This window comes from Natrix helvetica, assembly GCF_964273705.1.
Source record: "Natrix helvetica genome assembly, chromosome: 5".
Classification (NCBI taxonomy): domain Eukaryota; kingdom Metazoa; phylum Chordata; class Lepidosauria; order Squamata; family Natricidae; genus Natrix; species Natrix helvetica.
Window position 1 is genome coordinate 146,450,005 of NC_138551.1, and position 16,982 is coordinate 146,466,986.

Here is a 16,982-nt window from a genome sequence, read left to right on the forward strand (position 1 = left end):
TTATTCTGAATTCTGCTCATTCACATCCAGCAAAGTCTTCCCAGGGAGGATTTATGGTCACAGACCTTATCTGGCTTGGAGAGCTGCCAGGCCGATATCTGCAAAACTTGGCAAGGAGTCTCGGAGAGTCACGAAAAAATGAAGCGAACTAATGGTCTCCTGCAAACTCCACTCCCCTTTTGCTCCTCTTTTATTTCCTCTGGGAGGGGCCATTCATTGCCCACCTGTGGCCTTCCTCCCAAGTTGACCCTGTTCTTTAGCTGTTCCCTTCGTCTGGCAACTCTGTGCATGCGCACACTGGGAACAGGCTCCAGCTGTTCGTCTGCCTCACTGATGTCTGACTCCGAAGGTAGCTGATAACTGGCATACGGCCCTGTCCCCCTCTCTGCCTCCGACACAGAGACCTCATCAGAGCCTTCCCCAGACCGCAGGACCGGCCCATCTTCCTCCCCAACCTCCTCACTGTCCGAATCTGCTGCCAGCTCTGCTGGCCGTTGGTGGGCCACAACACCCCCCCCTCCACCCCCCGCGGGAAGTTCTGAGCAAAAGGTAAGCTGCTCCGAGCCAGAGTGGCTTTACAAACTTCATTTGCCATGCCAGGTTCAGTGGCCAACTTGCTGTGACTAGCTCGCCGAGAGACAATTTAACAATTTCAATGTAGTTATGTTAAGTAAATTTAAAAAAGAAAAACAACTTTAATTTTTTGAAATCATTCACGTTTCACTCGGTCCCTCCTTTGGCATCCTTCCTTAATCTTCCATTCCACCATTTTCCACCAGCTCAAGGTTAACTCAGCCTTCCATCTTTCAGAGGAAGGTCAAATGAGAAGCCAGATTGTTGGGGGCAAGAGGATGACTTTGTAAACCACTTAGAGAGGGCTGTAAAAGCACTATGAAGCGGTATATAAGTCTAAGGGCTCTTCGTTCCTTCTTCCTTCCTTTCCTTTCCTTTCCTTCTTTCCTTTCCTTTCCTTTCCTTCCTTCCTCCCTTCCTTTCCTTCCATCCCTCCCTCCCAGTGGTTAGAATGCAGTATTGCAGGCTAACTCTGCCCACTGCCAGGAGTTCAACCCTGACCGACTGGCTCAAAGTTGTCTCAGCCTTCCATCCTGCCAAGGTCAGTAAAACGAGGACCCAGATTGTTGGGGGCAACAGGCTGGCATTGCAAAGCGTTTAGGGAGGGCTGTAAAAGCACTTTGAAGCAGTATATAACTCTAAGTGCAATTGCCATTTCTTTATTGTATTGGTGTAACTCCTGTCTTGCAGCCGGTGGTCCTGGACTTCATTTGGGGAGGGGGGGAGCTCTCATCACAGGGCTGGATTTATTTCAGTTTTTCTAACTGACCTTGGAGCGTTTCCTTCCTCAAACAGGGATTCCTTTCTCTTGCTCCGGGCTTCCCTGGGAATATCTGGGTATCACCCAAAAGTCATTCCCATGTAAGAATCCTTCCCCCCACCTCCCCAAAATGCTTGATCCCCTGAGCCACTCCCGACCCCCGCTGGGGAAGCATCCCTCTCTCCGAATCTCCCCTCTCCTCTGCATGTAGAGAAGCCAATGCCACCCCCCATCGTTCACCAGTATCGTCAACGCTATCAGAAATTCAATTTAAGAGACTTTTGCTTGGATCTCGCGACACGGGTTCCTGGCTTGGCGGCGGAGGGAGGGCCCTCGGCTCCCTGTTTATTTATTTTAAGAAATATATTTTCCAAGAGCCACTTATCTCCCCAGCTGCATTAGCACACCAGCCTCACAGTCCTCTGGTCCCCACTAACAATAAATGAATTTCTCCTTAATGACAAGATGTCCTCCCGCGGACAAACAGATACAGCACGGCTGCCCTTGTGTGAGCTCGCCTTGACGCTACGGGCAGAGACTAAATATTGAAATTGGGGTGGGGGGTTGCGGTGGGAAGGGAGGAAGGGCTGTCTCAGGCCCCCTCCCCACTCTCTCTCCACACAGCTCATCAGCGCCACCTTCCCCCTCGGAGAGAGCTGGCGTGATAAAAAGAATTTTGGCAAATAATAACAGATCCCTTTCTGATTTCCTCTGCCAAGGTGCCCTGAGCCCCTTGGACAGTGGGGAAATTAAAACAAAATTACTACTGGTTCTGTGGGCATGGCTTGATGGGCATGAAAGGGTAAGGATGCTGCAAAATCTCCATTCCCTCCCCACTCCAGGGGGAGGATACTGCAAAATCCCCATTCCCTCCCCACTCCAGGGAATGGATACTGCAAAATCCCCATTCCCTCCCCACTCCTGGGGGAAGGATACTACAAAATCACCATTCCCTCCCCACTCCTGGGGGAAGGATACTGCAAAATCTCCATTCCCTCCTCACTCCAGGGGAAGGATACTGCAAAATCCCCACTCCCTCCCCACTCCAGGGGAAGGATACTGCAAAATCCCCATTCCCTCCCTACTCCAGGGGAAGGATACTACAAAATCCCCATTCCAGGGTAAGGATGCTGCAAAATCTCCATTCCCTCCCCACTCCAGGGGGAGGATACTGCAAAATCCCCATTCCAGGGGAAAGATACTGCAAAATCTCCATTCCCTCCTCACTCCAGGGAACGGATACTGCAAAATCCCCATTCCCTCCCCACTCCTGGGGGAAGGATACTACAAAATCGCCATTCCCTCCCCACTCCTGGGGGAAGGATACTGCAAAATCTCCATTCCCTCCTCACTCCAGGGGAAGGATACTACAAAATCCCCATTCCAGGGAACGGATACTGCAAAATCCCCATTCCCTCCACACTCCAGGGGGAGGATACTGCAAAATCCCCATACCAGGAGAAAGATACTGCAAAATCTCCATTCCCTCCTCACTCCAGGGAATGGATACTGCAAAATCCCCATTCCCTCCCCACTCCTGGGGGAAGGATAGTGTAAAATCCCCATTCCCTCCCCACTCCAGGGGGAAGGATACTGCAAAATCCCCATTCCCTCCCCACTCCAGGGAGAGGATACTGCAAAATCCCCATACCAGGGGAAAGATACTGCAAAATCTCCATTCCTTCCTCACTCCAGGGAATGGATACTGCAAAATCCCCATTCCCTCCCCACTCCAGGGGAAGGATAGTGTAAAATCCCCATTCCCTCCCCACTTCAGGGGGAAGGATACTGCAAAATCCCCATTCCCTCCCCACTCCTGGGGGAAGGATACTGCAAAATCTCCATTCCCTCCTCACTCCAGGGGAAGGATACTGCAAAATCCCCATTCCCTCCCCACTCCAGGGGAAGGATACTGCAAAATCCCCATTCCCTCCCCACTCCAGGGGAAGGATACTGCAAAATCCCCATTCCCTCCTCACTCCAGGGGAAGGATCCTGCAAAACCTCCATTCCCTCTCCACTCCTGGGGAAGGATACTGCAAAATCTTCATTCCCCACATGGAAAAAACGCCAGAGAAGCCACAAGTGAAGTACCTCCATATTTGGACATGAGTCTCAACAGCTCCCAGGCTCCCACCGTCAGCCTGGGATTCCCTCTTCAGCATGATTGGACCAAACCTCATTCATTACTTTAATGAGAGGGAAACTGTGAGTGGAGGGAGTCCCTGAGGATCATCAACTTAGGCTACCAGTATCTATGGGTCGTTCGGCTTGCTTGACTTCCTTTGAAATGGTACAGTGTCTCCTGCCTAAGCAGGGGGTTGGACTAGAAGACCTCCAAGGTCCCTTCCAACTCTGTTATTCTATTCTATTCTATTCCATATTTTTATTCTATTCTATTCAATTCTATTCCGTTCCTTTTTTCTTGTTTTCTATTCTATTCCATATTTTCTATTCTGTTCTATTCTATTCTATTCCATTTCATTCCATATTTTCTATTCTATTCCATTCCATATTTTTTATTCTATTCTATTCTATTTCATTCCTTTTTTCTTTTGTTTTCTATTCTATTCTATTACATTACATTCCTTTTTCCTTTTTTCTATTCTATTCTATTCCATTCCACATTTTTTATTCTATTCTAGTCTATTCCATTCCTTTTTCCTTTTGTTTTCTATTCTATTCTATTCCATTCCATATTTTCTATTCTATTCTATTACCTTTTTTCTTTTCTTTTCTATTCTATTCTATTCCTTTTTTTCTTTTCTTTTCTATTACATTCTTTTTTTCTTTTGTATTCTTTTGCATTCTATTCTATTCTATTCTATTCTATTCTATTCTATTCCATTCCATTCCTATTCTAAGACAGTGAGGAAGCCTCTTTCGTACATGTTTGTTGTGATCTGCATCTAATTTGTTTTAAAATTGTTCCCTTTCCAAAGGACGGACCATTTCAATTTCACCAACCGGAGGATTTCAACCAGGAGCCCCAAAAGCTGAATATATCTAAAATAACCGGATGAATAAAATGACGGCGAGAGGCCTTTAATAAACTGCGTGAAGCCACTGAATTGGTAGCCTGAAAACCGGCCGATGGATGAAAACGGCAGCCCCAGCGGCTGCTGTGAAGGGATTGTGCGGAAGGATACAGAGGAGAGAAACACGCAGGCGGTGGAAGCGAGCCTGCGAATTGTGTTTTCAATTGTGTTTTCTTTTGCTTAGGTTGAGAAGCGTCTGGTCCTCGTTTTGTGTGCAAGGAAGTTTCGTTTTAACAGATGCCAATCAGTGTACACTTAAAGTGACAATAAAGTTATTCCAAAAAGCTATTTTATTTCCTACCTGTTCAGGAGGAGCCCTTTTAACGAATAGATCTCCGACTTCAACTCACTGATACTCTGAGATTCCAAAATCCAGTTGGTCGACGTGGTGGCCTAAGAGGGAAAGTAGTGGCTGGAGTCAAAACTTGGGGAAAGTTTCTCCCTTAAAGGATTAAATCTCAAAAACGTGTGTCTAGCAGTGGCTACCTTTCGAGGACACTTCGTAAAAATCTACCATTCCCCCCCCCCCCATCCCCCAAGAGGTGCCAATCATAAAAATGGCTCCAGACTGGTACCCAGTGGTGGGTTTCAAATTTTTTTAGAACCTCTTCCACTTTGTGGGAGTGGCTTGCCGGCCATGTGACCGGGTGGGAGTGGCTTGCCGGCCATGTGACCGGGTGGGAGTGGCTTGCCGGCCATGTGACCGGGTGGGCGTGACCAACTTGTAAAATGTGGTGAAACTCACTTAACAATGCTCTTGCTTAGCAACCAAAATGTTGGCTCAGAAACTCTGGCATTTGAAGCACGCAAGTCTTAAAGCTGTCAAGTTACAAGATCCTTGCACCCTTAACCCTTTAGAAAAAAAACCCAAGGGTGTTCAAATTTGACAGCTTTAAGACTTGTGGACTTCAACTCCCAGAATTCCTCCTCCAGTCATGTTGGCTCAGGAACTCTGGCATTTGAAACACGCAAGTCTTAAAGCTGTCAAGTTACAAGACCCTTGCACCCCTAACCCTTTAGAAAAAAAAACAACCCCAGGGGTGTTCAAACTTGACAGCTTTAAGACTTGTGGACTTCAACTCCCAGAATTCCTCCTCCAGTCATGTTGGCTCAGGAACTCTGGCATTGAAGTGTGCAAGTCTTAAAGCTGTCACGTTACAAGACCCTTGCACCCCTAACTCTTTAGAAAAAAAAACCCCAGGGGTGTTCAAACTTGACAGCTTTAAGACTTGTTGACTTCAACTCCCAGAATTCCTCCTCCAGTCATGTTAGCTCAGGAACTCTGGCATTTGAAGTGTGCAAGTCTTAAAGCTGTCGAGTTACAAGACCCTTGCACCCCTAACCCTTTAGGAAAAAAAACCCAGGGGTGTTCAAACTTGACAGCTTTAAGACTTGTGGACTTCAACTCCCAGAATTCCTCCTCTCGCTCTTCAACTTGATGATGCGCAGACAGGCGGAGGGAGGGAGCTGGAACCGGTTCTAAACGGCATGGTAGATTTGTGGAACCTCTTCTATAGAAGAGGTTAGAACTGGCAGGAACCCACCCCTGATATGTATGTATGTATGCATGTATGCATGTTTTTGTAGATTTTCACGGGTGTACGTATGCTGGTCTTGTTGTATTCGGGTCTTTTCCCGTGTAAGATTGAGATTGTCTTGGCGTCAATCTCAAGGTTTAGATGAATGCATTTCGAGGTGGTTTGGTTTGGTTTAGCTTTGTTTAGAATAAGGAATAGGAATAAGAAAGAACAGAGTTGAGTAGAGTAGAATAAGGAATAGAACAGAACAGAACAGAACAGAATAAATAAGGAATGGAATGGAATGGAGTGGAGTGGAGTGGAGTAGAGTAGAATAGAATAGAATAAGGAATGGAATGGAATAGAATAGAGAAGAAACTTCCTAACTGGCTGTTTTTAAGAAGCGTCTAGACAGTCACTTATCTAAAATGGTATCTCCTGCTTGAGCAGGGGGCTGGACTAGAAGACCTCCAAAGGTCCCTTCCAGCTCAATCCATTCTAATCTAATCAAGGAGAGAAGCAACCTGGGATTGAGGAGAAAACTTCCTAACGATGTTTTAAAGAAGAGTCTATATACTCACTTATCTAAAATGGCATAAGCCCTCCTGCTTGAGCAGGGGGCTGGACTAGGAGACCTCCAAAGGTCCCTTCCAGCTCTATTCCGATTCACCATTTTGCAAGAGAGCCGATCCAGTAGAGATCATTGTTGACCGGTTGTCCTGGGGATTGGGGGGGGGGCGCAGAGCAGTGTTGTGGGGTTCAGGTGTCAGACTCAATGGGGGGGGGAGGCCTGGATTGGCAGGAGATGCCCCCGAGAGGCAGGGCAAATCTGTCTGCAAACTACCACCCTGTGCCCAGCTCAGCATGAATGGAATTCTGATTTCCAAGCAGGGCTAAGGAGCCTCTACTTTGCTGAGGTTTGACAGCCAGATCCAGAGTCTGTTCCGGCTGGCACTGCCACAGCTGGCAAAGCAGGCGCAGATGTGGTCCCCGGGGGGGGGACGCCGTTTCTCCCCACTCCACGGTGCCTGGCAGCCACTGTTTTGGCTCTGCCGTAGGCCTTTTGAAAGCCCGGAGAAGTACATTAAGGAGAGAGCTTTCCAAGTGGCGGGCCTGCCAAAGGGACATCTGGTGCCAGATGCTGGAGGGTTTCGGAGAGAGGAAACCTGACATCTGGGCCTTTTTAAGGCAGCCTCTTTTAAGCACGACACAGAGAAAGCAACGCAGAAGCACGGGCAGAGTGGGAAACGTACGTCTGGAGCCTGGCCTGCATCTTCTCCTTCTCTCTCTCCCCCCACCCCTTTTGAAAACCGGGTGTAAATTCTTTTAATTGCTTCAAGCCTCTCTCTCTCTAATTCTTACAACATGCCGCTAATAAGCGGATAGAAAAACTTACACTGCAGCTGAAAAAACTCTTACTTTCCCTGTTTGTTTTTGCCCTACGGTTGATGAGTTCAGCCAAGTCTGCCCCCCCTCTCTTTCTCTTTCTCTCTCTCGTCTTTCTGTCTCTCTTTCTTTTTCTCTGTATCTGTCTTTTTGTTTCTCTCTCTCTCTCTCTCTCTTTGTCTCTCTCTTTCTCTATCTTTCTGTCTCTCTCTGTCTCTTTCTTTCTCTTTCTCTCTCGCTTTCTGTCTTTGTCTCTCCCTTTCTCTGTCTTTCTTTCTTTCTTTCTGTCTCTCTCTCTGTCTCTTTCTTTCTCTTTCTCTCTCTCTCTCTATCTCTCTCTGTGTCTCTGTCTCGCTCTCTGTGTGTCTCTCTCTGTTCCCTCTCTGTTTCTGTCTGTCTGTCTATCTAAGGAGGTGGAGGAGGAGCTTCCAACGATGGCGGTCGCCTCCTGAGCTCCGGAGCGAACTATGGAGCGCCCGACCGGGTAAAGGACTGCAACCGGCCCTGTGACACCAGAGGGGGCCGAGAGTTGATAGCCCGTCCACCCTGGCTTGTTTTGGGCCAGTTCTGGCCTTCCAGGGTGGTCGGTGGAGATCGGAGGGCAGGAAGGAGCGGAAGATTGTAAGCGGCATTCGGCATTCGGCTGGGAAGAAGCCTACGAACATGGCGACGGCGCAGTGCGGCTGCGCGGGCGGCGCAGGCGCCGGGAAATTCAAAGAAGAGCCGAAAAGCCGGACAATAAAAGGGAAGGAATGGGCACCATCGGAGAGCCCCCAGAGAGCCCCCAGAGAGCCACCTGAGGGTTACCATCAGTACCGGAGGCACAGAGGCACAGGGAGGAACAAGGCAGTAACAACGGAGCGCTGGAGAGGCACCAAAGACTGGTGAGGCACTGAAATAATGGCCAGGGATGTCTTGGAGCCTTGAGGCCACTGGAGATCTGGACTTGGGGCTGGACATGGGGCTGTGGACAGGCTGGAGCAGCCTGAGCAGGCATTTGGGGCTATGGACAGGCCTGAGCAGCTACCCAGCCTAAAACAATTTAGGATAATGAAGCCCCCCCCACCCATTAAGGAACTTTTATTCATCTGGGACCATTTGAACCATCTGTCTCCCATTGACCATCTTTGCCTCTTCCTACCATTTGCGCCACTTGGATATCTCTCACTTCCCCCCCCCTTCCTCTGGAGTTACCATCTTGACATTATTACCATCCAAACATTATTTACCATCTATCTATCATCTACTACTTACCATCTTCCGCTGAAGTTACCATCCAGACATTTTTACCATCACTTAACATCTAAACTTTAAGACTCTGGTCCTCATTGAGACCCAGCCCTGCCGGCTATTACCTATCAACTTTGTTTTATCAACACCTTACCCTACTGGGTCTTTCACTATTCAATCAATTTATTCGAGGTTAGACCTGCTCCACCTGCGAGAAGCCCCTCTCTCGCAGGTTTGGCCCCGGGCCCTTTCAAGGTCCAGCCTTGATGACGGGTTTGTGAACCCCGAGAGGTGGAAGAAAAGGAAGCTGAGGGGCTTTTTATCAAAATGTTTTATTGTGTTTTTAGGGGGTTCTAGGAAAGGGAGGGGGGATAACCAGGCCAGGAGGGAAGCCAACGCCAGACGAACAGGTGAGTCTACGAAGGAAGTGAGCGGGGTGAGGGGGGAGAGGGAACAAGTAATTCCAGTAGAGGGTTGTTTTATTACAACGGTCGCGGGGAGGGGGGGATGCGAGGACAAGAAAAGATCGCAAGGTCGGTTGGGAGACCGTGGCTGCTGGCTACGCCCGGTCGCTTGTACCAACCCCCGCAGCCTAGGTGGTCGGGAACTACAGAGCCAGGGCCTTAGGCTGATGCTCTGCAATGCAAGGTCTGTGACCAACAAGGCCCCCCTCATTAACGAGTTGATCTCGGAGGGGGAGCTAGACCTTGCAGGGATAACGGAAACCTGGTTGGGCCACGAGGGTGGTTTACCCCTCGTGGAAATGTGCCCACCGGGTTTCCGTGCATTCCATCAGCCTCGGGCCCTCGGTAAGGGTGGTGGGGTGGCGGTAGTTATACGGGACCGTCTAGAGCCGAGGGAGTTCACTGTTCCTCAGATACCCGGGTGTGAGTCGCTGGGTATGAAATGGGGCCCAGGGAGGCAGTGGGGTCTGCTGATTGTATACTTGGCTCCTCGCTATACGTCAGCGGCCCTGCCCGAGCTCCTCGAGCTGGTCTCGGAGACGGCGGTTGAGATTCCCAGACTCTTGGTTATGGGGGATTTCAACCTGCCGTCGACGGGAGCAGCGTCTGAGGTGGCTCGGGAGTTCATGGCTTCCATGACAGCCATGGGCCTGACCCAACTAATTCAGGGCCCCACACATGAAGGCGGCCACACACTGGACCTTATCTTTGTATCTGAACAGTGGACGAGTGATCTGGGAATAGGGGATTTAGAGATTATGCCCCTGTCATGGTCAGATCACTCATATCTCCGGCTCGACTTCCCTGGCGCTACCCTCCACCGCGAGGAGGCGGAACCAGTATGTTCAAGCTGGTACCGCCCCAAGCACTTGATGGAACCGGATAGGTTCCAGGCGGAGCTTGGGCCGTTACCTGTAGCCCTAACCCGCGCTCGGTCGGAGGACCTAGTCGACGCCTGGAATAGGGCGACGGCGGGGGCCTTAGACCGGGTCGCGCCTCTGCGACCTCTCCTGCGGCAGCGAGCCACCCGGGCCCCTTGGTATACCGAGGAGCTCAGGGTGATGAAGCGCCATAGGAGACGTCTAGAGAGCAGGTGGAGGTCCTCACGCTCCGAATCTGACCGAACACAGGTAAGAGCCTTTTTACGGACTTACCTTGTGGCATTGAAAGCGGCCAAACGTAGGCATTGTGCCGCTCTCATTGCGTCTGCGGATAACCGCCCTGCCGCCCTGTTTAGGGTGACCCGCTCTCTCCTGTTGCAGGAGACGCGGGAGGCGCCCTTGCAGGGAAGAGCAGAGGAGTTTGGAGAATATCTGCAAGACAAAGTCGCTCAGATCCGGAGCGGATGGGCCCCCCCCAGTGGTCCGGACGAGCCGACATCAGTGAGTCTTGTGAGTCCACTCTGGGAGGAGTTTGACTCTGTTGCCCCCGAGGATTTAGACGGGTTACGGGGACGGCTACGACCCACCACATGTTCAATGGACCCGTGCCCCTCCTGGTTGGTACTGGCATCCTGGGAGGTGACGCGAAGCTGGCTTCTGGGCCTGGTGAACGCCTCGTTGGGTGAGGGCTTCTTACCGGCTGCCTTGAAAGAGGCGGTGGTGAAGCCCCTGCTCAAGAGGCCTTCACTTGACCCAATGGAGCTAGCTAATTATCGTCCAGTCTCCAACCTTCCCTTTTTAGCGAAGGTTGTTGAGAATGTGGTGGCGCAGCAATTTCCACGGCACCTCGACGAATCCGTATATCTAGACCCACGCCAGTCCGGCTTCCGACCCGGGCACAGCACCGAAACAGCCTTGGTCGCGTTGGTGGATGATCTCTGGAGGGCCAGAGATAGAGGTTGTTCCTCTATCCTGGTCCTATTAGATCTCTCAGCGGCTTTTGATACCATCGACCATGGTATCCTATTGCGCCGGCTGGAGGGGATGGGAGTCGGAGGCACCGTTTTACGGTGGTTCGGCTCCTACCTCTCCGGCCGGATGCAATATGTGTTGACTGGGGGGCAGAGGTCGACCCCGAGGCCACTCTCTTGTGGGGTGCCGCAGGGGTCGGTCCTCTCGCCCCTTTTGTTCAACGCATATGTGAAGCCGCTGGGTGAGATCATCCGTGGCTTTGGGGTTGAGTACCATCTGTACGCTGATGATACGCAGCTGTACATTTCAACCCCAAGCCACCCCAACGAGGCTGTCGAAGTGATGTCCCGGTGTTTGGAAGCCGTCGGGGTCTGGATGGGGGACAACAGACTCAAACTCAACCCCTCCAAGACTGAGTGGCTGTGGCTACCGGCACCTCGGTTCAGCCAGTTAATTCCATCACTGGCCATAGGGGGCGAGCAATTGCCCCCTGTGGAACGGGCGCGCAATTTGGGCGTCCTCCTAGATGCCCGGCTGTCAATGGATGATCATGTGGCAGCCGTGGCAAGGGGGGCGTTCCACCAGGTTCGCCTGGTGCGCCAATTGCGCCCCCTTCTGGACCGCGATGCCCTACGCACAGTCACTCATGCGCTGGTGACGTCTCGCCTGGACTACTGTAACGCTCTCTACATGGGGCTTCCCTTGGGTCGCGCCCGAAGACTGCAGCTAGTCCAGAACGCAGCCGCGCGGGTAGTCATGGGGAGTACTAGGTACTCCCACGTAACACCTCTCCTGCGCGAGCTGCACTGGCTACCTGTGGTCTTTCGGGTGCGGTTCAAGGTTCTGATTACCATCTTTAAAGCGCTCCATGGCATAGGGCCTAGTTACCTGCGGGATCGCATCCTCCCGCACACATCCCTGCGGCCAATCCGCTCTCACAGGGAGGGCCTTCTCCTGGTGCCGTCCACGAAGCAATGCCAACGGGCGACACCGAGGAGTAGGGCCTTCTCTGTGATGGGCCCAACCCTCTGGAATGACCTCCCCCCCGACATTAGAACCACTACTGACCTCCGCTCCTTCCGACAGAAACTGAAGACACACCTGTTCCGACTGGCTGGTTTGGCATAATTTACAACGTCTGCCCCCCTGGCATATACTTTTTACGGGTTTTTAGAGGGATAGTGCATAAATTGTATGATATTTTAAATTCTTATATTGTTTATTTATTAGCTGTACAGTTTTGGCCTATTTTATCCTCCTCCTATGCATACATGTATTTTATTTGGTGTTTTTTATATGGACTGTACACCGCCCCGAGTCCCTTTCGGGAGAGGGGGCGGTATATAAGTGCTAATAAATGAAAATGAAATGAAATCTGTGTGTCTCTCTCTGTTCCCTCTCTGTTTCTGTCTGTCTGTCTATCTATCTATTTCTCTCTCTGTCTATTTCTTTCTCTTTCTCTGTTTCTCTCTCTTTCTGTCTTTGTCTCTGCCTTTCTCTGTCTGTCTATCTATCTATCTCTTTCTCTCTGTCTGTCTTTCTCTCTCGTCTCTTTCTCTCTTTGTCTCTCTCTGTGTGTGTATGTGTGTGTCTGTTCTCTCTTTCTTTCTGTCTCTGTCTCTCTGTGTCTTTGTCCCTCTTTCTCTCTCTGTCTCTCTCTCTCTCTCTCTGTCTCTGTCTGTCTCTCTCTCTGTCTCTCTGTCTCTCTCTGTATGCATGAAGATAGTTTTTGATCGTTAGGGCAGAGTGCTGCTATATTAAGATTTGTATGTTTGTGTATTTTTAAAAAAAAATGGGAGGGGGAGTCTTTTGAACTCCCCCGCCCCCATCCTTGAAGCCTCCGTGCTTTTTCCTTTAAAGCATGACATGTGCTCTTAATAGTAACATTTCAGACCGAAATCCTGTTTCCTGCCGGGCTGCAGGCCACCCAAGACAGTTAAAAGAGGGCATGAAATGAAACACAAACAGTGTGTGTGTGTGTGTGTGTGTGTATTTCCTGGCTCATGGATGTTCTAGGTATCCCCACTGCCTGGCCTCCCCACATCCGTCCCCACGGACCACCTCCTAAATGACGGGGAAATGGGACCGCTCAGTAATTTGGGGGGGACCGTTTCTTCATTCACTCCATTCAATCCATTCACCGATCCCTTGCGATTTTTTGGTTGGTGCTGGCAGTCAGCCAGACCAGCGGTCACCAACTGGGGAGCCGCAGGCAAATTTTGGGGGTCCACAGAAAAATTATTTGCATTTTCCATATTGCACTCAATCAGGGGTCCTCAAACTAGGGCCCCTGGGACGGATACGTGCAATGAAGGCTTGTGTTGCTGCAGAGAGTCTCCCCCTTCGGGGTCTTTTTGTGTGGGTCAGAGGGGGACAGAAATTCCCACTTGGGGTCTGCTTCAGCCTCCTGGTGGGGGGCTTTGGGTGAAGGCTGGAGGGAAGAGCCGCTGGTGGCAAAGAGCCAGGGGGCCTCATTCCAGTGGGGCTGCATCATGGCCTGGAACTGGCTGACCATCTCAGCCCGCTGAGCCTCCAGGCGTTGGCACCTGGCCTTGTGCTCCCGCAGGTCTTCCCTCTGCTTGGAAAGCCTATGCTCCTAGTCCTCAGTGAGGTGCTTCCGCTGAGCTTCCTTCTCGGCCAGATCCAATTTGAACTGAGCTGTTTTGCCAACTCTTTCTCCTGGGGGCTGCTTAGCTCCAGCAACTGGTTCCTGTTGGGGCCCTAAGGAGCCCAGGCGGGCAGGCGAGGAGGGGCTGGGAGGGGAGGGGCAAGAAGAGGCTGGCGAGGTGCCCCTCGATGTGAGTGACATCGAGTTAGCCAGATCCACCCAGTCACATGACCACCTAGCCACGCCCACCCATCCGGTCTTTAGGCAGATCATATTAGTGGTCCACGGGATTTCAAATTATAAATTTAGTGGTCCCTGAGGTCTGAAAGGTTGGGGACCCCTGAGCTAGACTACTACTGAACATGGAGGTTCCATTCAGCCCTCATGATAGAGGGGCTGTTGATAAGAGCATTCTCGCCCTGTCTGGGGCTTTTCCAGCAATGGAGCGGGGGGTGGGGGGGGTTCAGTTGGGGGAAAAAAGCTTACAAAACTTTTGCAAATTGCTGGAAAGTTTGCCGGGAAGCGAGATACCTTGGAGGTAGCCAGTTCTTGGGTCAACTCCTGGATTTTCTGCTGCTGTTGAATGAGCAGCTCCTGGACCGAGGCTAAGGTGGTCTGGAGCTGAGTCACTGTGCAAGGAAAGGGGAGAGAAAGATGATTAAATTAGGACAGGCACACAAGGAAAAGAACATGAAAGGGAGGGGGGAGAGAGAGAAAGAGAAGGAGACAGAGAGGGGGAGGGGAGAGAGAGGGAGGGAGAGAGGGAGGGAGTGAAAGAGAAAGAGGGAGAGAGGGGGAGAGGAGAGAGAGGGAGGGAGGTAGAGAGAGAGGGAGGAAGAGAGGGAGAGAGAGGGAGAGGGAGGGGGAGATAGAGAGGCGGGAGAGAGAGGGAGAGAAGAGAGAGGGGAGAGAGAGGGAGGGGAGAGAGAGGCAGGTAGAGAGGGAGAGAGAGAGGGAAAGAGGGGGAGAGGAGAGAGAGGGAGGGAGGTAGAGAGAGAGGGAGGAAGAGAGGGAGAGAGAGGGAGAGGGAGGGGGAGATAGAGAGGCGGGAGAGAGAGGGAGAGAAGAGGGAGGGGAGAGAGAGGGAGGGGAGAGAGAGGCAGGTAGAGAGGGAGAGAGAGAGGGAAAGATAGAGAGGTGGGAGAGAGAGGGAGGGGAGCTGGGGCGCAGAGAGAGAGGGAGGTTGAGAGAGGGAGGAAGAGAGGGGGAGAGAGAGGGAGAGATAGAGAGGTGGGAGAGAGAGGGAGGGGATCTAGGGCGCAGAGAGAGGGAGGTAGAGAGAGAGGGAGGAAGAGAGGAAGAGAGAGGGAGAGATAGAGAGGTGGGAGAGAGAGGGAGGGGGAGATAGAGACGGGAGAGAGAGGGAGAGAAGAGGGAGGGGAGAGAGAGGGAGGAAGAGAGAGAGGGAGGAAGAGAGGAAGAGAGAGAGGGAGAGATAGAGAGGTGGGAGAGAGGGGGAGGGGAGAGGGAGGGGAGAGAGGGAGGTAGAGAGAGGGGGAGGGGAGAGAGAGAGGGAGGTAGAGAGAGAGAGGGAGGAAGAGAGGAAGAGAGAGAGGGAGAGATAGAGAGGTGGGAGAGAGGGGGAGGGGAGAGGGAGGGGAGAGAGGGAGGTAGAAAGAGAGGGAGGGGAGAGAGAGAGGGAGGAAGAGAGGGGGAGAGGGAGGGATTCCACGAAGACAGAACGGCAGACCTCCCGCATTTCACCCCCGGTCTGATTTATCTGCCAAGCCTCCCCTTGCTCTAACGGCTGGTGATTTATCCGCGCTCTGCCCGTGATCTACCTGGGCTGCCGCTAATCGTGGCCCTTCCTCCTTTATCTCCCCTTTGTGTTGGTGTCTGGAGCTCGCAGGGCCGCCGTCTGAAACCTCTCCCTTCTCATTAGGACGGCCTGTGATTTGCACGCTTTTCTCTGAATGGGCGCAGCGTCCGGGTAATTTATCTGCCTCCAGGGCAGGCAAGGGGAAAACCCGCTGTGCCGGCTGCCCAGGGAGGAAGCTGAGTCCAGGCCTCGCGGGACGGCGGAGTTCCCCCCGACACCCAGCAGGATGGGTCTTCCTCAGTCCCCTCCCCGGAAAGACTGATGAGATCTTTCCAGAGGTTTCCTGGTTTCTTTCTTTTCTTCCCTCCTTCCCTCTTCCCACGCCTTCCTTCCTTCCCCTCCTTCTTTCTACTTCCTTCCTTCCCACTCTTCCTTCCTCTTCCCAATCCTTCCTTCCTTCCCATTCTTCCTTCCTCCCCTCTCTCTTCCCACTCCTTCCTTCTTTCCTTCCTTTCCCTTCTTCCTTCTACTTCCTTCCCACTCTTCCTCCCTCACTCTTCCCACTCTTTCCTTCCTTCCTCTTCCCACTCTTTCCTTCCTTCCTTTCCTACTTCCTTCCTTCCCATTCTTTTTTCCTTCTACTTCCTTCCCACTCTTCCTTCATTCTACTTCCTTCCTTCCCACTCTTCCTCCCTTCCTCCCTCCCTCTTCCCACTCCTTCCCTCCTTTCCTCTTCCCATTCTTCTTTCCTCCCCTCTCTCTTCCCACTCCTTCCTTCATTCCTTCCTTTCCCTCCTTCCTTCTACTTCCTTCCCACTCTTCCTCCCTCACTCTTCCCACTCCTTCCTTCCTTCCTCTTCCCACTCTTTCCTTCCTTCCTTTCCTACTTCCTTCCTTCCCATTCTTTTTTCCTTCTACTTCCTTCCCACTCTTCCTTCATTCTACTTCCTTCCTTCCCACTCTTCCTCCCTTCCTCCCTCCTTCTTCCCACTCCTTCCCTCCTTTCCTCTTCCCATTCTTCTTTCCTCCCCTCTCTTCCCACTCCTTCCTTCATTCCTTCCTTTCCCTCCTTCCTTCTACTTCCTTCCTTCCCACTGTTCTTTCCCCTCTCTTCCCACTCCTTCCTTCCTTCCTCCCTCTTCCCATTCCTTCTTCCCTTCCCTTCCCGTGTCTGTCATGGCTACACTTCTCCTATCCAAGCTTCATCAGCTGACAGTGGGACAACTAACCCTCCCTCCCTCCCTTCTCCATCTCTTCCTCCCTCCCTCCCTTCCCCTATCACCTGTTCAACACTGCCTCTCTCGTCCAAGCTAGACTCATTCAAACCTCTCAGATGCTCCCCCCCCCGCCCCCCGAAGCCCAGGCTGGCTGGGGAATTCTGGGAGTTGAAGTCTACCCATCTCCAAGCTGCCAAGGGAAACCTTCGTCTAGATCCTGCGGCAGTAGGGGGGCTCAAATGCTGCGTGCTGCAACGCAACGCATCCGGGAAGGGGAGGGGGGAAGCGGGTGCCCGATTAAAGCAAAGCTGGACTAAGTAAGACGACCCAACGTTGAAGTGAAAACTCTCACGCATTGGGAGAAAAAGAGCTTGGCGGGGTAAGAGAGGATCTGGGGGAGAGGGAGGGGGGCTGGGTTCAAAATTGTAATTCAGGAGCTCCGTCCGACGATGAGGCTTGCAAAAGGAACCATTCCACAAGCGTGATGGGAGCGCCTAATCTAGGCCATCTCACGGGGGCACGGATAATAAACAGTGCCCTATAGAATCAATAACAGAGAGAGCGGAAGGGGTCAGGAG

General features: G+C 51.8%; 1 protein-coding gene across 3 annotated transcripts in view; it reads right to left on the reverse strand.

Moving 5' to 3' along the window:
• Positions 1-16,982, reverse strand: part of PEX14 (peroxisomal biogenesis factor 14) — a 145,874-nt gene that overhangs the window by 2,833 nt on the left and 126,059 nt on the right. For all 3 annotated transcript variants that reach the window (XM_081955515.1, XM_081955514.1, XM_081955513.1), the window contains 2 exons: positions 13,960-14,057; positions 4,672-4,763 (listed from right to left, as the gene is read on the reverse strand). In XM_081955515.1, coding sequence (XP_081811641.1) covers positions 4,672-4,763; positions 13,960-14,057 — 190 coding nt within the window. The remainder of the gene's footprint in view (positions 1-4,671; positions 4,764-13,959; positions 14,058-16,982) is intronic.